This window comes from Scyliorhinus torazame, chromosome 3, assembly GCF_047496885.1.
Source record: "Scyliorhinus torazame isolate Kashiwa2021f chromosome 3, sScyTor2.1, whole genome shotgun sequence".
Lineage (NCBI taxonomy): Eukaryota > Metazoa > Chordata > Chondrichthyes > Carcharhiniformes > Scyliorhinidae > Scyliorhinus > Scyliorhinus torazame.
Window position 1 is genome coordinate 314,745,802 of NC_092709.1, and position 26,344 is coordinate 314,772,145.

General features: G+C 48.9%; 1 protein-coding gene across 2 annotated transcripts in view; it reads right to left on the minus strand.

Moving 5' to 3' along the window:
- polr1a (RNA polymerase I subunit A) overlaps positions 1-26,344 on the minus strand; it is a 169,260-nt gene that overhangs the window by 79,333 nt on the left and 63,583 nt on the right. For both annotated transcript variants that reach the window (XM_072497568.1, XM_072497569.1), the window contains exons 19-22: positions 24,657-24,755; positions 23,394-23,546; positions 20,722-20,804; positions 1,321-1,486 (exon numbers count right to left, since the gene is read on the minus strand). In XM_072497568.1, the coding sequence (XP_072353669.1) occupies positions 1,321-1,486; positions 20,722-20,804; positions 23,394-23,546; positions 24,657-24,755 (501 nt within the window). The remainder of the gene's footprint in view (positions 1-1,320; positions 1,487-20,721; positions 20,805-23,393; positions 23,547-24,656; positions 24,756-26,344) is intronic.

The window sequence follows — 26,344 nt, forward strand, 5'->3', positions numbered from 1 at the left end:
TCGGCTAGGTAAGAAGCCATCATCGGAGATAACTCAAACGCTTGGTGATATTTTAACACAGCCTGCAAGCAGTAGTGTTCTTGCTGGGTACCTGAAAGATTGTCTGGAAATTTTAATACATGTGGCAATCCAAGGCAGAGGAATACGGAAAAGAGACTGAAAACCTGGAAGTGGATCCTTGGTGGAAATATCACAGAGAAAACATTTTTGGGAGAAGATTCCAAGTCATGTGTTCTTCGAGAGTGGAGTTTGGAAACACTCATGTGGAAGTCAGAGTTCCAGTGCAACCAGTTGGCTCACAATGTGACAAGCATCTGGGGGATTTGATGAGAAATCCAACAAAGCTGTATTGGTTGGAACCTGGCACTTGGTTTCAATGTGTCTGAACACATTTCGCCGATTGGTTTACATGGACTATGTACTTACTGAAAAAATTAGAATAAAAGATATATGTTGTAATTTGTGATATCCTTATAAATCTGTACAAACCTGTACAGGTATAGTGTCGTGAAGGACTAGTGTTTTCTAGTTATCATTTTTGTGAATTAATGTTTTATTCTTTTGTTAATTGGTATTCCTGCGACTCTGTTCATCCGCGTCTCTAAACCAGAAAATAAAGATTACGATCTACCAAGCCAGGGTTCTGCTCAGGGATCTTACTGTCCAATAGTAACATCAGCTGGGATTGTAATACTGTCAATACCCATTAGGATCTTAAGGATTTCTCAATTTTTGTGGGCACAAACCTAACCCCTCCAACTTTTCTTCATAAGGCAACCTCCCCATTAGTCTAGTAAACCTTCTCTGAACTGCTTCTAACGCATTTACATCTTTCCTTAAGTAAGGAGACCAGTTCTGTGCACTATACAACAGATGTGGTCTCACCAGTGCCCTGTACAACTGAATCATAACCTCACTACTTTGGTAATCAATTCCCCTCACAATAAATTATAACATTCTATTAGCTTTCCTAATGACTTGTTGAACCTGCATAATAGCCTTTTGTGATTTTTCCTGTTGGTTATTGTTCATATGACTGTGTCTCACTGGTCAATGTTTTTATCCCCCAAAGCTCAGGGAGAATGCCCCAAAGATTCTAATCAGCCTTTGCAGCAGGATAATGATTAATTTAAGCTACCTTATAAATGATTGCATTAAAGCCCTTTGTCCATTAGGTTTAAGATAACACCAGGAAGAATTTGAAACAAACAGGTTACATGTTTGCCCAAAGCAATTTCTTCCCTTTGGTCAGGTAGTTTAGTCTGATTTTGCTGACTAAGTACATCTTTCAATAATTCAACAAGTTGAACAACAACTTACCTCGTAGTTAGCAGCAATAAAGGGAAACTGCTCTGGTTGCAGGAACTGGGTTTTTGGAACATCCAAACCATCCTCACCATACAAGAACTGTACAACACTGCCATCGCTGTCTCGTACGGTCAGGTCATACTGTACAACCAGCCCTTCCAAATGTTTTATAATGCACCTACGGTAAAATTCAAATCATAGTCAATGGTGTAGTTTCTTCCCCTTTCTGTATCAGCCGTGGCTCAGTGGCAGTCTACTTTGCACAGCAAACTGTGTTCTTTCAACTGACATTCAGAACTCCCCTTGCTCCACTGTGCCTTCAAGCAGTTAAACCTAAACCCTCTAATTCATTTTCTGAACGACTTTGCGCCTTTTTCTCGTGCTAAGTTCTTCCTTAAAACCTACATTTACAGTCACCGCTCATAGAATTTACAGTGCGGAAGGAGGCTTTTCGGCCCATCGAGTCTGCCCCCCCACCCCCGGCCGGAAAGAGCACCCCACCCAGGTCCTCGCCTCCACCCTATTCCCGTAACCCAACCTAACCGTTTGGACACTAAGGGGGCCATTTAGCATGGCCAATCCACCTAACCTGCACTTCCTTGGATTGTGGGTGGAAACCGGAGCACCCGGAGGAAACTCACGCAAACCTTTGGAGAAAGTGCAAACTACACAGACAGCAACCCGAGGTTGGAATTGAACCCGGGACCTTGGAGCTGTGAGGCAGCAGTGCTAACCACAGTGCCAGCATGCCACAACTAACAGTAAGGGGCGCACGGGAGATGACAACACCCGAGTAAGATGTGGTCAGAAGGCAGGATTTCCCACGTCTCGCACCGCATGTTTTTTGGCAGGGGAGGCAGCCCGCCATAGACCGGCGACGGGATCTTCAGTTCCTACCGCTGTCAGTAAGATTTCCCATGTTTGGCACCCCGGCCCGCCATCAGGTGACCCTCAGCGGGGCTCACTGTCGGTGGGACCAGAAGATCCTGCCGGCGATAATGCCAGTCAGAGCGCAGAGCAGGGAATTTGTCTCACCTCGGAATTCCGAGCACAGGATGAAAGAGGTGCTCCATCTGGTACCTTTTTTCCCCAATCAGTCTCCAGTAGCCAAGAGAAGCCGATTGGTGAGTAAATCTACTTTACTTTCTAGTTTCCAGTTTATAGCACAAAGCCTAAGAATATGCTTAAGGTATTGCAGGGTAGCTCGGCCATGTGCAGTGCCCATCCTGTGGTGTGCGGGGAGTCATGGACACTTCACATGGCCTAGACTAGCATATCGATAGGAAGTGTCACCAGCGACGACTTCCGGTTGCGGTGAGGATGAGCTAGCCGCACGTTTCGGCGGCTCCAGCTCCGACGGACCTTCGGGCTCTTTTAAGAGCCCCAACGGGAATTTCTTCGGCCGAGTAACCCGGTGTGGGGTGTGTGGGAAGGGAGTCCCCCCCGAACGACGGAAGAAAAAACCGGCGGCGGCGGCTGCAGCCCGAAGAATCTTCGACTATAAGGCCAGAGGGAGAGGAAAACAAAATGGCGGCGGCGAAATCGCAGGCGACATGGGGGCCTGAGCAGGACGAGGTTGTGAGACGGTGCGTGGACCTGCTGAAGGAGGAGGTACTGACCCCGATGCTACAGGCAATTGAGAGGTTAAGGAGACTTTAAAGACCCAGGAGACTGAGCTCCGCGTGGTGGAGCAGAAGGTGTCAGGTATTGAGGACGAGATCCTGGGCCTGGCGGTTCAGACTCAGACGCACGAGGCACTTCATAAAAAGTGTGCTGAAAGGATCGAGGCCCTTGAAAACGGAGCGCGAAGGAAGAACCTTAGGATACTAGGTCTCCCTGAGGGTGTGGAAGGAGTGGACTGTGGAGCGTACGCAAGTAAGATGCTGAGCTCACTGATGGGTGCTGAAACCCCTGCGGGCCCCATGGAGGTGGAGTGGGCAGGTCGGATCCCGGCGAGAAGACCAAAAGCGGGAGAACCACCGAGGGCGATAATCGTGCGATTCTACCACCTTAAGGACAGAGAAGAGGTCCTGAGATGGGCTAAAAAGGTGCGGAGTAGCAGATGGGAGAATGCGGTGGTACGGATATACCAGGATTGGAGTGCGGAGGTGGCGAGAAGGAGGGTGAGCTTCAACCGAGCCAAAGAGGTTTTGCACAAAAAGGTGAAGTTTGGGATGCTGCAGCCGGCAAGACTATGGGTCACGTATCAGGAGAGACACTATTACTTCGAGACGGCGGAGGAAGCATGGACCTTTATTAAAGAAGAGAAACTGGACTGGAACTGAGGGACTGATGCTGCAGGGAATTGTTATTGTTATTGTTTATGTTATGGTGAAAGTTAATCGAGAAGTAAACAGGGAAGGGGGGAGACACTGGGGAAATGTGGGCGTCGGTGAGGGGGGAAAGACGGGACATAGTTGGAGAATGGGGAAGGGGAGGGGGAGGGGAAAGGGAGCTGCGCCATAAGAGGCGGGTCAGGTAAAGGGATGTTCCCGCGCCAGAAAGAATAAGGCGGGAAAACAGGTGCAAGGCGGATGGGAGTTCCCTCACACCGGGGGGGGGTCGAGGAGTGAGCAGGAGTAGCCGGGGTCAGTTGAAGTCAGCTGACTTACGGAAGTGATATGGGGGGAGCAATCAAGCTAGATAGGGATCTAGCCGGGGGGGGGGGGGGACAACTGGGTTGCTGCTGCGGAAATCCTAAAGGGAATGGCTAAAGAGTGGGTGGTCGGGGACGGTGTGCGACGCTGGGGGAGCGAGCGGGAGCGCGGAGGCGGGATATGGGACTGGCCTAGAGAAGGTAATGGCTAGTCGACACGGGAGGGGGGCAGGTAGCCCCCTAGTGAGGCTGATCACGTGGAACGTGAAAGACCTGAATGGACCGATAAAAAGGGCCCGAGCGCTCGCGCATTTGAAAGGACAAAGGGCAGACGTGGTTATGCTCCAAGAGACGCACCTAAAGGTGGCAGACCAAGTTAGCCTAAGGAAAGGATGGGTGGGACAGGTGTTCCACTCAGGACTGGACGCAAAGAACAGAGGGGTGGCCATTTTGGTGGGGAAACGGGTAGCATTTGAACCAAAGAACATCGTAGCAGATAGCGGAGGTAGATATGTAATGGTGAGTGGTAGGCTGGAGGGAATGGAGGTCGTGTTGGTTAATGTGTATGCCCCAAATTGGGACGATGCGGGATTCATGAGATGGATGCTGGGGCGTATACCGGAACTGGAGGCAAGAAATTTGATTTTAGGAGGGGACTTCAATACGGTGCTGGAGCCGGGGCTAGATAGATCCAGCTCAAGGACCGGAAGAAGGCCGGCAGCGGCCAAGGTACTTAAGGGGTTTATGGACCAAATGGGGGGAGTGGATCCATGGCGATGTCTTAGACCTAGGGCTAGGGAGTATTCCTTCTTCTCCCATGTCCATAAAGTGTACTCCCGGATAGATTTTTTTGTTTTGGGAAGGTCGTTGATCTCTAGGGTGGAAGAAGCTGAATACTCAGCCATAGCGGTTTCGGATCATGCCCCACATTGGGTGGACCTGGAAGTAGGAGAGGACAGGGAGCAGAGAACACTCTGGCGATTAGATGTGGGACTGATGGCGGATGAGGGAGTGTGTGCAAGAGTAAGGGGGTGTACTGAGAGATACCTGGAGGTCAATGACGACGGCGAGGTCCCTGTGGGAGTGTTCTGGGAAGCACTAAAAGCGGTGGTCAGAGGACAGCTGATCTCTATTGGGGCCCACAAAAGGAAAACAGAGGCCAAGGAAAGGGATAGATTACTGGGGGAAATTTTAAGGGTGGACAGGGAATTTGCAGAGACCCCGGAGGAGGAGCTGTACAGGGAGAGGAGACGACTCCAGACCGAGTTTGACCTTCTGACCACCAGAAAGGCGGAGGTACTGTGGAGGAAGGCACAGGGGAGGAGGTACGAATATGGGGAAAAGGCTAGTCGCCTGTTGGCGCACCAACTGCGAAAGAGGGCAGCAGCAAGGGAGATAGGAGGAATTAGGGATGAAAGGGGAGACACTGTGCAAAGGCCAGGAAAGATAAATGAGGTGTTTAAGACCTTTTATGAGGAACTGTATAGGTCTCAACCCCCAGAAGGAGAGGAGGGGATGCGGCAGTTCCTGGACCAATTGAGGTTCCCGAAAGTGGAGGAGCAGGAGGTGGCAGGCCTGGGGGCGCCGATTGAGGTGGACGAGGTTATTAAGGGACTGGGAAGCATGCAAGCAGGGAAGGCTCCGGGGCCGGACGGGTTCCCGGTGGAATACTACAGAAAATATGTGGACTTGTTGGCCCCGTTGATGGTGAGGACGTTCAATGAGGCCAGGGAAGGGGGGACACTACCCCCGACAATGTCGGAGGCGACGATATCGCTAATTTTGAAGAGGGACAAAGATCCGTTGCAGTGCGGGTCCTATAGACCTATTTCACTATTGAACGTGGACGCCAAGTTGCTGGCAAAGGTACTGGCATCGAGGATAGAGGACTGTGTCCCGGGGGTGGTGCATGAAGACCAGACAGGGTTCGTAAAAGGGAGTCAACTGAATGTTAACGTGCGACGACTATTAGGGGTGATAATGATGCCCCCAGTGGAGGGGGAGGCAGAGATAGTGGCGGCAATGGACGCAGAGAAGGCATTTGATAGGGTGGAGTGGGAGTATTTATGGGAAGTGCTAAGGAGGTTTGGGTTTGGGAACGGGTTTATTCGCTGGGTTAGACTTCTTTATGGGGCACCAACGGCAAGCGTAGTTACAGGTCGATATAGATCGGAGTATTTCCGATTAAATAGGGGAACAAGACAGGGATGCCCGCTGTCTCCATTGTTGTTTGCGTTGACAATTGAACCTCTGGCCATGGCGTTGAGAGACTCCAGGAAATGGAGAGGGGTGATTAGAGGGGGAGAAGAACATTGAGTCTCGTTATACGCGGATGACCTATTGTTATACGTGTCAGACCCAGCGGGGGGGATGATAGAGGTTATGCGAATTTTGAGGAGGTTCGGGGAATTCTCGGGGTATAGGCTAAACATGGGGAAGAGTGAATTATTTGTGATACATCCAGGGGACCAGAGTAGAGAGATAGAAGGCTTACCGCTAAGGAAAGTGGAAAGAAACTTCCGATACCTGGGGATTCAGATCGCTAGGAGCTGGGGAACCTTGCACAGACTTAATTTGACACGGCTGGTAGAACAAATGGAGGAGGACTTCAAGAGGTGGGACATGCAGCCTTTATCGCTGGCGGGCAGGGTGCAAGCAATTAAGATGATGGTCCTCCCGAGGTTCTTATTTGTATTTCAATGTCTCCCTATATTAATCACCAGGACCTTTTTCAATAAAATAGATAGGAGCATCACGAGCTTTGTGTGGGCAGGGAAAGTTCCGAGAGTAAGGAGGGGGTTCCTTCAGCGTAGTAGGGATAGAGGAGGACTGGCACTACCGAACTTGGGAGATTATTACTGGGCCGCCAATGTGGCAATGATACGTAGATGGATGATGGAGGGTGAGGGAGCGGCGTGGAAAAGACTGGAGAGAAAGTCCTGTAAAGGGACGAATTTAGAGGCGCTGGTGACGGCACCGCTACCGCTCTCACCTAAAAAGTATACCACGAACCCGGTGGTGGCGGCAACACTGAACATATGGGGACAGTGGAGGCGACAGAGAGGGGTGCGGGGAGCCCTGGTGGGGTCCCCTATCAGGAACAACCATAGGTTCGCCCCAGGAAGAATGGATGGAGGATTTCAGAGCTGGTACCAGTTGGGAATTAGGAAGGTGGGAGATTTATTCATAGATGGGACTTTTGCGAGCTTGGGAGCATTGGAGGAAAAGTATAAGTTACCCCGGGGAAATTTCTTGAGATATATGCAGGTGAGGGCGTTTACTAGACAACAGGTGAGGGAATTTCCATTGCTCCCGACACAGGGGATACAGGACAGGGTGCTTTCAGGGGTGTGGGTCGGAGAGGGCAAGGTGTCAGAGATTTACAGAGAGATGAGGGAAGAGGGGGAGGAGTCGGTGGGAGAACTAAAGGGTAAGTGGGAAGAAGAATTAGGGGAGGAGATAGAGGAGGGTATGTGGGCTGATGCCCTAAGCAGGGTAAACTCCTCTTCCTCATGCGCCAGGCTTAGCCTGATTCAATTTAAGGAGCTACATAGAGCACACATAACATGGGCAAGATTGAGCAGGTTCTTTGGAGTGGAGAACAGATGTGGGAGGTGTGGCGGGAGCCCGGCAAACCACGCACATATGTTTTGGGCGTGCCCGGCACTGGAAGGATATTGGAAGGGAGTGAAGGGAGTGATTTCGCAGGTGGTGAATGCCCGGGTCAAACCAAGCTGGGGGTTAGCTCTATTTGGAGTTGCGGAAGAGCCGGGAGTGCAGGAGGCGAAAGAGGCCGATGTCATGGCCTTTGCGTCCCTAGTAGCCCGGCGCAGGACCCTACTTATGTGGAAGGAGGCGAAACCCCCCGGACTGGAGGCCTGGGTAAATGATATGGCAGGGTTTATTAAACTGGAGCAGATAAAGTTTGCCCTGAGAGGATCGGCTCAAGGGTTCACCAGGCGGTGGCAGCCATTTCTCGACTACCTAAGGGAACGTTAGAGGGAAGACAGATGACCAGCAGCAGCAACCCAGGGGGAGGGGGGGGGGGGGGGGGGGGGGGGGTTAGTTTAGTATAGGTCAATAGATAATGGGGTTTTGTTACTTGTGTATTGTTAAAAATTTCTATTTTGTTATCGTTCCGTTTGTTTTGTAAGAGGGAAAAATGTTGTTTAGAAAAAAAATTTCAATAAATCATATTTTTTTAAAAAGGAAGTGTCACCAGCTGCAGAATCTTGGGGTTTCAGAGCTCAAGCAGAAGCTGGAGTCATTGTGGCACATATGCGACACTGGCGGCTTGGTGGATAGCACGTTTTGGGAGGTGGGCGGACCGCAGGTTAGCAGTGTGCAGAGAGGGAATGGGCGACCACCAGGAATTCTAGGAGGACCAAGCAGGGGTCCTCCGAGTCCATCTCGTTCACGAACTGGTTTTGCATTATGGACACCAGTGAGAGGGATGGTTCCTCACTGGAGTGCAGCAAGAACCACATTAGGTGCAACACTGGTGGCTCAGCTGTACAGCAGAAAGGGAGAAGGGTGGAAAAGGAAGAGTGGTAGGGAATTTGATAACTCGGGGAACAGAAAGGGCTTTCCCACAACTGTAGACATGACTCCAAGATGGCATGCTGTCTCTCTGGTGCCAAGATCAAGAATATCACAGAGTGGCTGTAGGACATTCTTAAGGGGGAAGAGAAAACAGCCAGAGACCATGATTCATATTGGTACCAACAACATAGGTAGAAAGAGCGAAGAGGTCTTGAAAGCAACGCCACCCGGGGGTAGCGGCCTGGCTGGGTGACTTATATGACTTCCTTTAGGTGGATAAGATCAAATAAGAGTTATGGGGTTCAGCGGAGGGTTTTGAGGCAAGGTGGGGGATGTTTGTGACCGTGTTTGAGAAGTTGTTCGTCGTTCAGGGGGGGCGAAAAAGGGGAAAATTCGTACAAACTGTATAGTTGTGCATTGGGAAGTTTGTTTCCCGAATTGTTTATGTGTTGTAACTTTTCTTTTTTTTAAATTAAATATTTTATTGAAAATTTTTGGTCAACCAACACAGTACATTGTGCATCCTTTACACAATATTATAACAACACAAATAACAATGACCTATTTGATAAACAAAAAATGAATAAATAATAAATAACAAAAATGAAAACTAGCCCTAATTGGCAACTGCCTTGTCACAAGTAACACTCTCCAAAAATATAATTTAACAGTCCAATATATAATTATCTGTAGCAACGACCTATACATACTATACAGTATATATTAACAACCCTGAGAGTCCTTCTGGTTCCTCCTCCCCCCCCCCCGATCCTGGGCTGCTGCTGCTGCCTTCTTTTTCCCATTCCGTCTATCTTTCTGAGGTATTCGACGAACGGTTGCCACCGCCTGGTGAACCCTTGAGCCGACCCCCTTAGGACGAACTTAATCCGCTCTAGCTTTATAAACCCCGCCATGTCATTTATCCAGGTCTCCACCCCCGGGGGCTTGGCTTCTTTCCACATTAGCAATATCCTGCGCCGGGCTACTAGGGACGCAAAGGCCAAAACATCGGCCTCTCTCGCCTCCTGCACTCCCGGCTCTTGTGCAACCACAAATATAGCCAACCCCCAGCTTGGTTCGACCCGGACTCCTACTACTTTTGAAAGCACCTTTGTCACCCCCATCCAAAACCCCTGTAGTGCCGGGCATGACCAAAACATATGGGTATGATTCGCTGGGCTTCTCGAGCACCTCGCACACCTATCCTCCACCCCAAAAAATTTACTGAGCCGTGCTCCAGTCATATGTGCCCTGTGTAATACCTTAAACTGAATCAGGCTTAGCCTGGCACACGAGGACGACGAGTTTACCCTGCTTAGGGCATCTGCCCACAGCCCCTCCTCGATCTCCTCCCCCAGCTCTTCTTCCCATTTCCCTTTTAGTTCATCTACCATAGTCTCCCCTTCGTCCCTCATTTCCCTATATATATCTGACACCTTACCATCCCCCACCCATGTCTTTGAGATCACTCTGTCCTGCACCTCTTGTGTCGGGAGCTGCGGGAATTCCCTCACCTGTTGCCTCGCAAAAGCCCTCAGTTGCATATACCTGAATGCATTCCCTTGGGGCAACCCATATTTCTCGGTCAGCGCTCCCAGACTCGCAAACTTCCCATCCACAAACAGATCTTTCAGTTGCGTTATTCCTGCTCTTTGTCACATTCCATATCCCCCATCCATTCCCCCCGGGGCAAACCTATGGTTGTTTCTTATCGGGGACCCCCCCAAGGCTCCAGTCTTTCCCCTATGCCGTCTCCACTGTCCCCAAATCTTCAGTGTAGCCACCACCACCGGGCTTGTGGTGTAGTTCCTCGGTGAGAACGGCTGTCACCATAGCCTGTAGGCTAGTCCCCCTACAGGACGCCCTCTCTAATCTCTTCCACACCGCTCCCTCCTCCTCTCCCATCCACTTACTCACCATTGAAATATTAGCGGCCCAATAATACTCACTTAGGCTCGGTAGTGCCAGCCCCGCCCTATCCCTGCTACGCTGTAAGAATCCCTTCCTCACTCTCGGGGTCTTCCCGGCCCACACAAAACCCATGATGCTCTTTTCAATCCTTTTAAAAAAAGCCTTTGTGATCACCACCGGGAGGCACTGAAACACAAAGAGGAATCTCGGGAGGACCACCATCTTAACCGCCTGCACCCTCCCTGCCATTGACAGGGATACCATATCCCATCTCTTGAAATCCTCCTCCATCTGTTGCACCAACCGCGTTAAATTTAACCTATGCAATGTGCCCCAATTCTTAGCTATCTGGATCCCCAGGTAACGGAAGTCCCTTGTTACCTTCCTCAACGGTAGGTCCTCTATTTCTCTACTCTGCTCCCCTGGATGCACCACAAACAACTCACTTTTCCCCATGTTCAATTTATACCCTGAAAAATCCCCAAACTCCCCAAGTATCCGCATTATTTCTGGCATCCCCTCCGCCGGGTCCGCCACGTATAGTAGCAAATCGTCCGCATACAAAGATACCCAGTGCTCTTCTCCTCCCCCAAGTACTCCCCTCCACTTCTTGGAACCCCTCAACGCTATCGCCAGGGGCTCAATCGCCAGTGCAAACAATAATGGGGACAGAGGGCATCCCTGCCTTGTCCCTCTATGGAGCCGTAAATATGCAGATCCCCGTCCATTCGTGACCACGCTCGCCACTGGGGCCCTATACAACAGCTGCACCCATCTAACATACCCCTCTCCAAAACCAAATCTCCTCAACACCTCCCACAAATAATCCCACTCCACTCTATCAAATGCTTTCTCGGCATCCATCGCCACTACTATCTCCGTTTCTCCCTCTAGGGGGCAGCACGGTAGCCTTGTGGATAGCACAATTGCTTCACAGCTCCAGGGTCCCAGGTTCGATTCTGGCTTGAGTCACTGTCTGTGCGGAGTCTGCACATCCTCCCCGTGTGTGCGTGGGTTTCCTCCGGGTGCTCCGGTTTCCTCCCACAGTCCAAAGATGTGCGGGTTAGGTGGATTGGCCATGATAAATTGCCCTTAGTGTCCAAAATTGCCCGTGGGGTTACTGGGTTATGGGGATAGGGTGGCGGTGTTGACCTTGGGTAGGGTGCTCTTTCCAAGAACCGGTGCAGACTCGATGGGCTGAATGGCCTCCTTCTGCTCTGTAAATTCTATGATAATGGTGGGGCCATCATCATTACCCCTAACAACCTCCGTATATTCGTGTTCAGCTGTCTCCCCTTCACAAACCCAGTTTGGTCCTCGTGGACCACCCCCGGGACACATTCCTCTATTCTCATTGCCATTACCTTGGCCAGGACCTTGGCATCTACATTTAGGAGGGAAATAGGTCTATAGGACCCTCATTGTAGCGGGTCCTTTTCCTTCTTTAAGAGAAGCGATATCGTTGCTTCAGACATAGTTGGGGGCAGTTGTCCCCTTTCCTTTGCCTCATTAAAGGTCCTCGTCAGTACCGGGGCGAGCAAGTCCACATATTTTCTATAGAATTCGACTGGGAATCCATCCGGTCCCGGGGCCTTTCCCGCCTGCATGCTCCTAATTCCTTTCACCACTTCTTCTACCTCGATCTGTGCTCCCAGTCCCCCCCTTTCCTGCTCTTCCACCTTGGGAAATTCCAGCCGATCCAAGAAGCCCATCATTCTCTCCCTCCCATCCGGGGGTTGAGCTTCATATAATTTTTTATAAAATGTCTTGAACACTCCATTCACTCATCCCTCACTCCCCCTATTTCCCTCGCTGCTCCCCTTTTCCTCAATTGGTGTGCCAGCAACCTGCTCGCCATTCTCCCCATATTCGTACTGTACTCCCAGGAATGAGCGGGTTATTAATCCCTCACTTCCTCTCCACCTTTGAGTAACTTCCCAATTACTGTGTCGTCCACTGCCTTGTTTGACTCCCCAAATGTATCACCCTCAGTTCTCTGGGTTGAAATCCATTTGTTGCTTTTCTACCCACCTGACCAGCCCATCGATACCTTCCGACAGTCTAACCACCCTCCTCGCTGTCTACCACGCAGCCAATTTTTGTGTTGTCTGCAAACTTTTCTTGAACGTTCCCCCTACGTTTACTCCCAAATCTTTAATATAGACACCACAAAAAAGCAGTTCTGAGGCCTGCAGAATTCCAATGGAAACAAACTTTCCAGTCGCAAAAACATCCATCAACAAGTACCCTTTGTTTCCTGCCACTGAGCCAATTTCGGATCCAGCTTGCTGAGGATTGGAAAATAATGTTCAGACCCTCCTCAATTTCCTCCCAGGCTTTAAAAAAAAAAAAAAGTACTTTATTCCAAATGCCATATGAAAAGTTACAACAGACTTCCGGGTGCGGCGATGACCAGCTGAGTCGCACGTTTCGGCAGCTCCCGGTGAAACGGACTTTTGGGCTCTTGATAGGAGCCCCAACGGCAATTTTGACGGCTAAAAACACTGTGTGGTAAACCAGAAGGGAATCCCCCCTGGATACGGATGGAAAAAGGAGGAGAAAGTGGCCGGATTGCAGTGGATCCTTTAGAACAGCAGCAAGGAAGGCAAGCAAAAACCAAGATGGCGTCGGAAGGTGGCAGTTTAACATGGGGCCCTGAACAACAAGAGTTCTTGAAATGCTGTGTGGAAGAGCTCAAAAAGGAAATGAAGAAAGAGCTGTTGGCCCCGATACTACAGGCGATCGAAGGGCAAAAGGAGGAACAAAAGACCCAGGAGCGGGAGCTTCGGGTCGTGAAGGCAAAGGCAGCCGAGAATGAGGACGACATACAGGGCCTGGTGGTGAAGACGGAGACGCATGAGGCACATCAGAAACGATGTGTGGAAAGGTTGGAGGCACTGAAAAACAACGCAAGGAGGAACAACCTGAGGATTCTTGGTCTTCCTGAAGGTGTGGAGGGAGCGGATGTCGGGGCATATGTGAGCACGATGCTGCACTCGTTAAAGGGAGCGGAGGCCCCGGCGGGTCCGTTGGAGGTGGAGGGAGCATACCGAGTGATGGCGCGAGGACCGAGAGCAGGAGAAATTCCCAGAGCCATAGTGGTGAGATTCCTCCGTTTTAAGGATAGAGAAATGGTCCTTAGATGGGCGAAGAAAACTCGGAGCAGTAAATGGGAGAACGCGGTGATCCGCGTTTATCAAGACTGGAGTGCGGAGGTGGCGAGCTTTAATCGGGCCAAGGCGGTGCTTCATAAAAAGAAGATAAAATTTGGAATGCTGCAACCGGCAAGACTGTGGGTCACATATCGAGGGAGGCACCACTACTTTGAGACGGCGGATGAAGCGTGGACTTTTATTGTGGAAGAAAAACTGGAATGAGCGGGTTATTAAAAAGAACGTTCGAACAAAGTGGTGGGGCGAATGTGGGGGGGCAAAGAGGGGTTTTATGTACTAATCCTGCGATGTGGTAACTTTTCTCTCTCCCACAGGTGGTGATGGGGGGAAGAGGGGAGGTGGAGGAGATGGGGCGTTGGCCATTAGGGGCGGGGCCAAGGGAGCAGCGCGGGCTTGGTTCCCGCGCTATGATAATCATGGCGGGAATAGAGAAGCAGGAAGGAGGGGGCGTCGCACGGTGCGAGCCGAGGTCACAGGGGAAAGCCGAGGTCAGCCAGAGTTTGCTGACTTCTGGGAGCAACATGGGGGGAGTAATTATGCTAGCGGGGGATCTAGTGGGGGCGGGGGGTGGGAGGGGGGAATTACTGGGTTGCTGCTGCTGGGGAGAGGGGGGAGCTGGTATGGGAGAGGATGGGCGGGGGGGCACCGCCTGGGGGAGATACAGCTGCGTGGGAACCGGGTGAGGAGCTGGAAAAAGGTGATGGCTAATCGACAAGGGGGGGGGGGGGGGGGGGGGGGGTAGGAAGCCCCCCAACTCGGCTGATCACGTGGAACGTGAGAGGGCTGAACGGGCCGATAAAGAGGGCACGGGTACTCGCACCCCTTAAGAAACTTAAGGCAGATGTGGTTATGTTACAGGAAACGCACCTGAAACTGATAGACCAGGTTAGGCTACGCAAAGGATGGGTGGGGCAGGTGTTCCATTCGGGGCTAGATGCGAAAAACAGGGGGGTGGCTATATTAGTGGGGAAGCGGGTAATGTTCGAGGCAAAGACTATAGTGGCGGATAACGGGGGCAGATACGTGATGGTGAGTGGCAAACTACAGGGGGAGACGGTGGTTTTGGTAAACGTATATGCCCCGAACTGGGATGATGCCAATTTTATGAGGCGGATGCTAGGACGCATTCCGGACCTAGAGATGGGAAAGCTGATAATGGGGGGAGATTTTAATACGGTGTTGGAACCAGGGCTGGATAGGTCAAAGTCCAGGACTGGAAGGAGGCCGTTAGCAGCCAAGGTACTTAAAGATTTTATGGAGCAGATGGGAGGTGTAGACCCGTGGAGATTTAGCAGACCTAGGAGTAAGGAGTTCTCGTTTTTCTCCTATGTCCATAAAGTCTACTCGCGAATAGACTTTTTTGTGCTGGGAAGGGCATTGATCCCGAAGGTGAGGGGAACGGAGTATACGGCTATAGCCATTTCGGATCACGCTCCACACTGGGTGGACTTGGAGATAGGGGAGGAAACAGGAGGGCGCCCATCCTGGAGAATGGACATGGGACTAATGGCAGATGAGGGGGTGTGTCTAAGGGTGAGGGGGTGCATTGAAAAGTACTTGAACTCAATGATAATGGGGAGGTCCAGGTGGGAGTGGTCTGGGAGGCGTTGAAGGCGGTGGTTAGAGGGGAGCTGATATCAATATGGGCACATAAAGGGAAGCAGGAGAGTAAGGAACGGGAGCGGTTGCTGCAAGAACTTTTGAGGGTGGACAGACAATATGCAGAAGCACCGGAGGAGGGACTGTACAGGGAAAGGCAAAGGCTACATGTAGAATTTGACTTGCTGACTACAGGCACTGCAGAGGCACAATGGAGGAAGGCACAGGGTGTACAGTACGAATATGGGGAGAAGGCGAGCAGGTTGCTGGCACACCAATTGAGGAAAAGGGGAGCAGCGAGGGAAATAGGGGGAGTGAGGGATGAGGAAGGAGAGATGGAGCGGGGAGCGGAGAGAGTGAATGGAGTGTTCAAGACATTTTATAAAAAATTATATGAAGCTCAACCCCCGGATGGGAGGGAGAGAATGATGGGCTTTTTGGATCGGCTGGAATTTCCCAAGGTGGAAGAGCACAGATCGAGGCAGAAGAAGTGGTTAAAGGAATTAGGAGCATGCAGGCGGGAAAGGCCCCGGGACCGGATGGATTCCCAGTCGAATTCTATAGAAAATATGTGGACTTGCTCGCCCCAGTATTGACAAGGACCTTTAATGAGGCAAAGGAAAGGGGACAACTGCCCCCGACTGTGTCTGAAGCAACGATATCGCTTCTCTTAAAGAAGGAAAAGGACCCGCTACAATGCGGGTCCTTTCGACCTATTTCCCTCCTAAATGTAGATGCCAAGATCCTGGCCAAGGTAATGGCAATGAGAATAGAGGAATGTGTCCCGGGGGTGGTCCACGAGGACCAAACTGGGTTTGTGAAGGGGAGACAGCTGAAGACGAATATACGGAGGCTGTTAGGGGTAATGATGATGCCCCCACCAGAGGGGGAAACGGAGATAGTAGTGGCGATGGATGCCGAGAAAGCATTTGATAGAGTGGAGTGGGATTATTTGTGGGAGGTGTTGAGGAGATTTGGTTTTGGAGAGGGGTATGTTAGATGGGTGCAGCTGTTGTATAGGGCCCCAGTGGCGAGCGTGGTCACGAATGGACGGGGATCTGCATATTTACGGCTCCATAGAGGGACAAGGCAGGGATGCCCTCTGTCCCCATTATTGTTTGCACTGGCGATTGAGCCCCTGGCGATAGCGTTGAGGGGTTCCAAGAAGTGGAGGGGAGTACTTAGAGGAGAACACCGGGTATCTTTGTATGCGGACGATTTGTTACTATATGTGGCAGACCCGGCGGAGGGGATGCCAGAAATAATGCGGATACTTGGGGAGTTTGGGGATTTTTCAGGGTATAAATTGAACATGGGGAAAAGTGAGTTGTTTGTGGTGCATCCAAGGGAGCAGAGTAGAGAAATAGAGGACCTACCGTTGAGGAAGGTAACAAGGGACTTTCGTTACCTGGGGATCCAGATAGCCAAGAATTGGGGCACATTGCATAGGTTAAATTTAACCTGGTTGGTGGAACAAATGGAGGAGGATTTCAAGAGATGGGATATGGTATCCCTGCCACTGGCAGGGAGGGTGCAGGCGGTTAAGATGGTAGTCCTCCCGAGATTCCTCTTTGTGTTTAAGTGCCTCCCGGTGGTGATCACGAAGGCTTTTTTTAAAAGGATCGAAAAGAGCATCATGGGTTTTGTGTGGGCCGGGAAGACCCCGAGAGTGAGGAAGGGATTCTTACAGCGTAGCAGGGATAGGGGGGGGGCTGGCACTACCGAGCCTAAGTGAGGATTATTGGGCCGCTAATATTTCAATGGTGAGTAAGTGGATGGGAGAGGAGGAGGGAGCGGCGTAGAAGAGATTAGAGAGGGCGTCCTGTAGGGGGGACTAGCCTACAGGCTATGGTGACAGCCCCATTGCCGTTCTCACCGAGGAACTACACCACAAGCCCGGTGGTGGTGGCTACACTGAAGATTTGGGGACAGTGGAGACGGCATAGGGGAAAGACTGGAGCCTTGGGGGGGTCCCCGATAAGAAACAACCATAGGTTTGACCCGGGGGGAATGGATGGGGGATATGGAATGTGGCAAAAAGCAGGAATAACGCAACTGAAAGATCTGTTTGTGGATGGGAAGTTTGCGAGTCTGGGAGCGCTGACTGAGAAATATGGGTTGCCCCAAGGGAATGCATTCAGGTATATGCAACTGAGGGCTTTTGCGAGGCAACAGGTGAGGGAATTCCCGCAGCTCCCGACACAAGAGGTGCAGGACAGAGTGATCTCAAAGACATGGGTGGGGGATGGTAAGGTGTCAGATATATATAGGGAAATGAGGGACGAAGGGGAGACTATGATAGATGAACTAAAAGGGAAATGGGAAGAAGAGCTGGGGGAGGAGATCGAGGAGGGGCTGTGGGCAGATGCCCTAAGCAGGGTAAACTCGTCGTCCTCGTGTGCCAGGCTAAGCCTGATTCAGTTTAAGGTATTACACAGGGCGCATATGACTGGAGCACGGCTCAGTACATTTTTTGAGGTGGAGGATAGGTTTGCGAGGGGCTCGAGAAGCCCAGCGAATCATACCCATATGTTTTGGTCATGCCCTGCACTACAGGGGTTTTGGATGGGGGTGACAAAGGTGCTTTCAAAAGTAGTGGGGGTCCGGGTCGAACCAAGCTGGGGGTTGGCTATATTTGGGGTTGCACAAGAGCCGGGAGTGCAGGAGGTGAGAGAGGCCGATGTTTTGGCCTTTGCGTCCCTCGTAGCCCGGCGTAGGATATTGCTAATGTGGAAAGAAGCCAAGCCCCCGGGGGTGGAGACCTGGATAAATGACATGGCAGGGTTTATAAAGCTAGAGCGGATTAAATTCGTCCTAAGGGGGTCGGCTCAAGGGTTCACCAGGCGGTGGCAACCGTTCGTCGAATACCTCGCAGAAAGATAGATGGAATGGAAAAAAGAAGGCAGCAGCAGCAGCCCAGGATCGGGGGGGGGGGGGGGGGGGGAGGAACCAGAAGGACTCTCAAGGTTGTTAATATATACTGTATAATATGTATAGGTCGTTGCTACAGATAATTATATATTGGACTGTTAAAGTATATTTTTGGAGAGTGTTACTTGTGATAAGGCAGTTGCCAATTAGGGTTAGTTTTCATTTTTGTTATTTATTATTTATTCATTTTATGTTTATAAAATAGGTCATTGTTATTTGTGTTGTTATAATATTGTGTAAAGGATGCACAATGTACTGTGTTGGTTGACCAAAAATTTTCAATAAAATATTTTTTTTTTTAAAGAAATCCAGAGACCCAGGGTACTGCTTTGCGGAACCTGGTTCAAATCTCACCACGGCAAATGCCAAAATTTGAAAACAATAGAAATCTGGAATTAAAAGCCTAATGATGACCACAAAACCATGGTCGGTTGTCATAAAACCCCCAGTTGGTTCACTAATGTCCTTTAGGGAAGGAAACTTGTCAGCCTTGCGTGGTCTGACCTATATGCCACTCCAGATCCACAGCAATGTGGTTGACACTGTATGCCCTCAGGGATTGGCAATAAAACAAATTGCTGGTCCAGCCAGCGACGCCCACATACCATCAAAGAATTTTTTTAAATAACCAAAGTGCTGTAATCTGCAGGGTTACGGACTGAATGCTGGAAAATGGAGAGAGGCTGGGTGGCTCATTTCTCAGCCAGCACAGAAACGATTAGTCAAATGGTCTCTTTCTGTGCTACAAACTTTCTATGATACTATGAACGGCTCCTTTTGCATAACAACTGTACAATTTAGCACATTACGCTTTAGAATTTTCAAGTTCCCAAGCAGGTTGCATCAGTAATGAGCCAGGTCGGGCAGCACGGTGGTGCAGTGGTTTGCACAGCTGCCTCACGACACCGGGTCCCATGATTTTTAAAATGAGCCAGGCCACAAGACACAAATTCACTTCACAGGCTATATTCCATTCCCCCAACATGTTTCATTTGAGTTGTATCACAGCCACTTAATAACCGCAGAATTTGACTTCTATCCTCGGTAAGTTGGTAGAATCCATTCTTAAGGAGGTTACAGCAGGATGCTTAGAAAATCATAATGTGATCAGGCAGAATTAAGAGGATCGGGGCTAGATTCTCCGACCCCCCGCCGGATCGGAGAATCGCCGGGGGCTGGCGTGAATCCCGCCCCCACCGGTTGCCAAATTCTCCGGCACCGGAGATTCGGCAGGGGCGGGAATCGCGCTGCGCCGGTTGGCGCCCCCCCCCCCCCCCCCGGCGATTCTCCGGCCAGGATGGGCCGAAGTCCCGCTGCTAGGATGCCTGTCCCGCCGGCGTGGATTAAACCACCTTTCTTACCAGCGGGACAAGGCGACACGGGCGGGCTCCGTGATCCTGAGGGGGGCGCGGGGCGATCTGGCCCCGGGGGGTGCTCCCACGGTGGCCTGGCCCGCGATCGGGGCCCACCGATCCGCGGGCGGACCTGTGCCGTGGGGGCACTCTTATCCTTCCGCCTTCGCCACGGTCTCCACCATGACGGAGGCGGAAGAGACTCCCTCCACTGCGCATGCGCGGTGATGCCGTGAGCGGCCGCTAACGCTCCAGCGCATGCGCCGCCCGGCAATGTCATTTCCGCGCCAGCTGGCGGGGTACCAAAGGCCTTTTCCGCCAGCTGGCGGGGCGGAAATCAGTCCGGCGCGGGCCTAGCCCCTCAAGGTTAGGGCTGGGCCCCCCAAGATGCGGAGGATTCCGCACCTTTGGGGCGGCGCGATGCCCGACTGATTTGCGCCATTTTGGCGCCGGTCGGCAGACATCGCGCCAGTACCAGAGAATTTCACCCCAGATCAGAGGAAGTTACAAGCAAGGTGGATAAAAGGGAACATGTGTATGTGGGGTACATAGATTTCCAGAAGGCATTTGATAAGGTGCCATATCAAATATCACACAGGTGTAGGAAGTAACATATTAGCATGGATAAAGGATTGATTAGCTAACAGGAAGCAGAGTCGGGATAAGTAGATTTTTTTCGGATTGGCAGGATGTAATAAGTGATGTGCCAGACTAGCATGGTTAGTCCACTCGCCTGCCTTTTTCCCAGAACTATGAAGAGAGCTTGGCAGGACCATGAAGGTGGCTGAATGGCCCCGTTCTGCGCTGTAACCAGTCTATGATTCTATTTCCACACAGCAATGGCAATGTGATATTAACCAGGTGATCGATCATTTGTTTTAAGTGATGTCAATTGAGGAAAGAAATATTGGCCAAGGCACTGGGGCACTTGCTCTTCTTTGAAATAGGGTCATGGAATCTTTTACATCCCGGGCAGACAAACTGTAGTTTATTGTCTCAACTGAAAAATGCCACTCTGGCAGTGCAGCACAACCTCGGCACTGCACAGGAGTGTTAGTCTAGATTATTGTGCTCAAGTCTGAGGTGCAACTCAAACCCACAATCTCCTAACTCAAAGAGGAGAGTGCTTCCACTGAGCCACGGCTGACACAGTATCACTGAGTAATCTACAAGACAAACTGCATCCATCCTTGCATTAGCTTAGTACTGTTGTTATGGAAAGAGGGGAAAACACACAAAAGGGGAAAGACAAACAAAGTGACAAAATTAAAAGTATATTTCAGCATTTAAAGCTTAAATAGTTCTGTACCTTTGAAGATACCCAGAACGACTGGTCTTCACAGCAGTGTCCACCAAACCTTCTCGGCCAGCCATACAGTGAAAGAAAAATTCCTAGAGTACAAGAATTCAACATGTAAAAATAGATGCCATTCGTATTTTCATAATTGCAAACAACTTGCACTGGCTTATCACTTTTAGACTTTTGTGCCAACAATTGAAGTAATTTTCCTTCCATGAAAGCTTATGAAACAAGATTTACAATCTACTGTGATCAGGGTCACTGTTACTTTGTTCCTTCTAGAATTCTGCCTTTCACTCCCTGCCACTATCACCACCCACCTCCACTGCCCAGCACCCCCAATTAATACATTCAGCAGCAAGTTGTGTAGATGGAAACATAGAAACTAGGAGGAGTAGGCCATTCAAGCCTGCTCTGCCATTCACGATGATCATAGCTGATCCTTGATCTCAATACCATATTCCCACTTTCTCCCCATACCCCTTGATGCCATTAAAATCTAAAACATCATCCAACTCTTTCTTGAATACATTCAGTGACTTGGCCTCAACAATATCCTTCTATAGAAGGTTGAGAATTATACAGGTTCACTACCCTATGAGTGGAATTTTTTTTCTTCATCTCAGTCCTAAATAGTCTATCTCATACGCTGAGAGTGTGTCTCGTGGTTCTCGATTCCCCACCAAAGAAAACATCCTCCCTGCACCTAGTCTGCCCAGCCCTGTTAGAATTTTATATGTTTCAATCAGATCTCCTTCCATTCTTCTAAACTCTAGTGAATACAGGTCACAAAGGGACATGGATTACGCAAGTGAGCAAATTGGTGGCAGATGGAATTCAATGAAGGCAAGTGTGAGGTCATCAAATTTGGATCCAAGGAAACCAAACCAAATTTTATTATAATGGCAAGAGGCTAGGCATGGTGGAGGAGCAATGGGATTTAGGTGTCCATATACATAAAATCACAAAAAGCTAGTGTTCAGCTCCAAAAAGGCTAATGGTTTTTTGACCCCTCTCTCAAAACGAGAAGTGAAATACAAAATATTGCTTCAATTGTACATAACCATGGTTAAATGAATCACAAGTTAGTATACAGCTGCAGTGTGTGATCAAGGAGGCACATGGAATATTGACGTAAATTATAAGGGGAATGAATATAAACATTTTAGAAGCTTTACTGCAGTTATTTGGTGTCCATGGGAGCAGTTCGGCGAAGATTCACCCAACTCATTCCTAGGATGAAGGACTTATCTCATAAAGTAAGGTTGAATTCCGTACCCATTGGAGATTAGATGAATGAGAGGTGAGCTTATTGAAACACAAAAGATCCTGAGGGGACTTGACAGTGTGGAAACCTGTGTGTGTGTGTGTGTGCGTGTGAATGTGTGTGTGTATGTGGGGGGAACTAGAATTAGGGGACACATTTTAAAAATACGAAGTTTCCCCTTTGTCTGTAGAATTCTGCTCCACAGAAGGCAGTGGAGGCTGTGCATTGAATTTATTCAAGGCTGAGTTCGATGGATCTTTGATATACAAAGGAGTCATCCCAAAGCACTTTACAATTAACTAAGTCCACACTTTTGAAATGTTGTAAACAATCTTCAACTCGGACACAGCAAAATCTCACAAACAGCATATGCGATAATGACCAAACATTTGTTTTTTAAGTGAAGTTGTCCAGGAATAAATATTGTCCAAGGGAATTTCCCTGTTCTTCTTCAAAATAGTGCCAGCGGATTGTTTACACCCATGAGGGGGTTAGACAGAGCACTGATTTGACCCATAGCGGTTAAATCATTGAGTTTACTTAAGGCTGAGATAGATACATTTTTTGGTCCTGCGGGAAGTCAATGAATATGTGAAACAGGTTAAGTGGAGGCCAAAGACCAGCCACAATCATATTGAATAATGGAGTGGGATCATGGTCTACTCCTGTGCCTCGTTCTTCTCTTATGATGTTCTTAGCTGAAAGATGGAACCTTGGACAGGGCAGCACCCTCTCATTACTGCATGCAACTTGAACCCACAACATTCTGACACGAGAGCCAAGAACGCTACCTCTTGAACCATTGCTGATAGCTAGGCTGGGGTTTTCCCTCCTGGGCGGGTTCGGTAATGGAGCGGGAAATATGGTGAGACAGCCAATGTCGCTTTTGACGATGACGCAAAGGTAGGAAGCGATTATCCCCTCCCACATCAGAGACGGGCCACGTTTTCCAATGGGTACTTTAAAAGTGACATCTAGATCATCGAGTCGCTGATTTGATGGCGGACCGGATGAATCAGAGTCCGCGGACCAGCGACATGTCGCGGAATCCGTGATTGCAATTTTCTTTTTCCCCGGACTATATGGCCCGTACTATATGGGCGAAAGAACTACCATTACCATCTGCAGCCTCAATGCCGCTTTTCCTTTGCTAATATAGGAGAAACTCTCATTCCTAGTAACTAACATTAGAAAAGTGTCACACCCCTTCACTGCAGAATGAAGTAGAGGGGATTGCAGGAGAACCCTGCTGTTTCCAACGTTCCTCTGAGCAAAAAGGAACCGATTAAACAACTGTATCCTCCAATTAGTTTTTACAAGCAATAATCATGCAAGGACAGTACTGGTATCACCAATTTCAACTTGACAACAAAATAATGGATGCCAAAACCCTTAATAATGCATATTTGCCTACCGGAGGGCTGATACCAGTGAGGAATCGGCCAGTGACAAAACCGCCAGATAGCGGAGTGAAGTCATAAGGTTGGAAACAGGGCAAAGATTTCCCAGATGGCATCAGTGGAGGTCGCCTTCCTTCCAGCTCAATTTGACCAAGAAGACACGAAATCTGGAAACAAAAAAAAAAATCATCAGTTTACTCGTGACTTTATATTTTATCACTTCATGAGAATCGTAATCAAAGACAAATTCACTTGGTTCACAGAACATTACAATTTCAAACATTTTTTAAATGGTCATCTGGAAAATGGCTCTGTCGCTTTGCTGATTTTCAGGGATTCCAAGTGAAGTGAGATTGGCCACTTGTGTATCCAAATGATTTTGTTCCTCCACAGCTTCTGGTCTCTCACTATTAAGAAAATATTCTGCCTTTCTCAATTCCAAAGTGGATGATCTCAGATAACCCCATTCTGAACTCCAGTCCGTGCAGTCAGCACGTCCTCCCTGTGTCTGTGTGGGTTTCCTCCGGGTGCCCCGGTTTCCTCCCACAGTCCAAAGGCGTGCAGGTTAGATGGATTGGCCATGCTAAATTGTCCTTAGTGTCCAAAAAGGTTAGGTGGGGTTACTGAGTTACGGGGAGTTACTAGTTACTAGTTACTGAGTTACTAGGTTGGAGGCAGGTGCTTAAGTAGGGTGCACTTTCCCAAGGGCCGGTGCAGAGTCGATGGGCTGAATGGTCTCCTTCTGTACTCCTTCTATGATTCTATGATACCAGTTGCGGAAGTAGCGCCCATTCACTTCATTTTTCTGTCTTTTTGCAACCCCTTGCCACTAACAATAACATTTACAATGTCTCTTAATTTAGTTAGAAATGTGAATATACCAATTCCTTCCTCCATGTCATTAATAAACTGTTTAATGGTTAAAATCTGAAGCCCCAGTACAGGAACGCTAGGGAACACCATTTACCACATCTTGTCAATCAGCGAGCAATCCTTTACCTCTACACTCTGTCCCTCTCCGTCAATTTGCGAGCCATATCACAAGGTTACCTCCAATTGCGTATCCTTAATAATTTCTTCTGCAGAGCCCATAGAATGATTCTGGAATTTAATACAGGCAACATCCAAAGATACTTCCCCTGTGCACCAGGCTAGTGACTTCCTCAAAAGCAAAATCAACTAGATTTTCCAGACCGCACTTCAGTATTTGCATTACATAAAAGATGTGCATACAAATTATGGCATAAAATTGCTCAATTGTTTTCAAAGAAAAATACCTGCATAGTATTAACGGCTGAGCCCTTCGCACCAGACTGCACCATGAGTTGCAGGTTATTCTCTGGAAATTGTCTATGAAGGCCTAGGGGCATACACACCTGTCAGTCAAAGCAAAACGTACAATGGATGTTAGCATGAGTGAATAAAATCCATTATCTTAACCAAATGGAACCTATTATTTTAGTGGCATAGCAGACAGAAAAAATTCAAAGTGTATGGGTAAAGGGCAGGTGAATAGAGCAACATTTGCAAAGAGCTGAACTGGGTGCAAATGAACCAAATGGTTGCCTTCTGCGGTGTAAAACTAATTCAAAGAACAGATATACAATTAAAAGTGTAAAGTTTTTTTTTTTAGGTCACATTTATTTATAATGGTGTGCTGATCAAATGGCAATGCAGTTGTTTCATCATTCTTCACATCTCCTGCTGCCTTGGGAAAGCAAGCAGCATAATCAAAGGCCCCTCCCACCCGACTTACTCACTCTTCCAACTTCTTCCATCGGGCAGGAGATACAAAAGTCTGAGAACACGCAAAAACAGATTCAAAAACAGCTTCTTCCCCGCTGTTACCAGACTCCTAAACAACCCTCTTATGGACTGATCGGATTAATACTACACTCCTGAATGCTTCACCCAATGTCGGTGTCTATGTATTTACATTGTGTGCCTTGTGTTGCCCTATTCTGTATTTCCTTTTATTTTATTTTCATGTACTTGATGATCTGTTGAGTTGCACGCAGAAAAATACTTTTCACTGTATCTCGGTACACGTGACAATAAGCAAATCCAATCCAATCCAATCCAGAATATATTTACAACCAAATGAATTAGAGGCAAGAGTAGGCCTCTTGACCTCTCGTGCCTGCTCCACCGTTCAATAAGAACATGGCTGATACAGAATCCTATTAATATCAGATATCAAATTTTAAATTCAAATTGTAAACTCGCTGATTCTAAAGATGGGATTGAACGTTCACATATGGTTAATCATAACCATATTTACATTATAGATTTTTTTCAAATAAATTTAGAGTACCCAATTCATTTATTCCAATTAAGGGGCAATTTAGCGCGGCCAACCCACCTACCCTGCACATCTTTGGGTTGTGGGGGTGAAATCCACACAAACACAGGGAGAATGTGCAAACTCCACACAGACAGTGACCCAGAGCCGGGATCGAACCTACGACCTCGGCGCCGTGAGGAATCTGCCTTTAAACAACATCAAAGACTCTGCTTGCACCACCTTCTCAGGAAGAGAGTTCCAAAGACTCACAACCCTCTTTTTTCCCCCTAATCCCAGCCTTAAATTCACGATTCCTTATTTTTAAACAATAACCCCGAGTTCTAGGTTCTCCCACGAGAGAAAATATCCCCTCCACATCCACCTTGTCAAGACTCCTCAGGATCTTTTTGTTTTAATTACGTCGCCTCTTGCTCTTATAAATCCCAGTGGCTACAAGCGTAGCCTGTCTGACTTTTTCTCATAAAACAACCTGCCCATTTCAGGTATTGGTCTAGTAACCCTCCTCTGAACTGCTCCCAACATATTTACATCCTTTCTTTTTTTTTTAATAAATTTAAGAGTACCAAATTAGTTTTTTCCAATTAAGGGGCAATCCATCTGGCCTACACTTCTTTTGGGTTGTGGGAGCGAGACAAACACGGGAAGAATGCTCAAACTCCA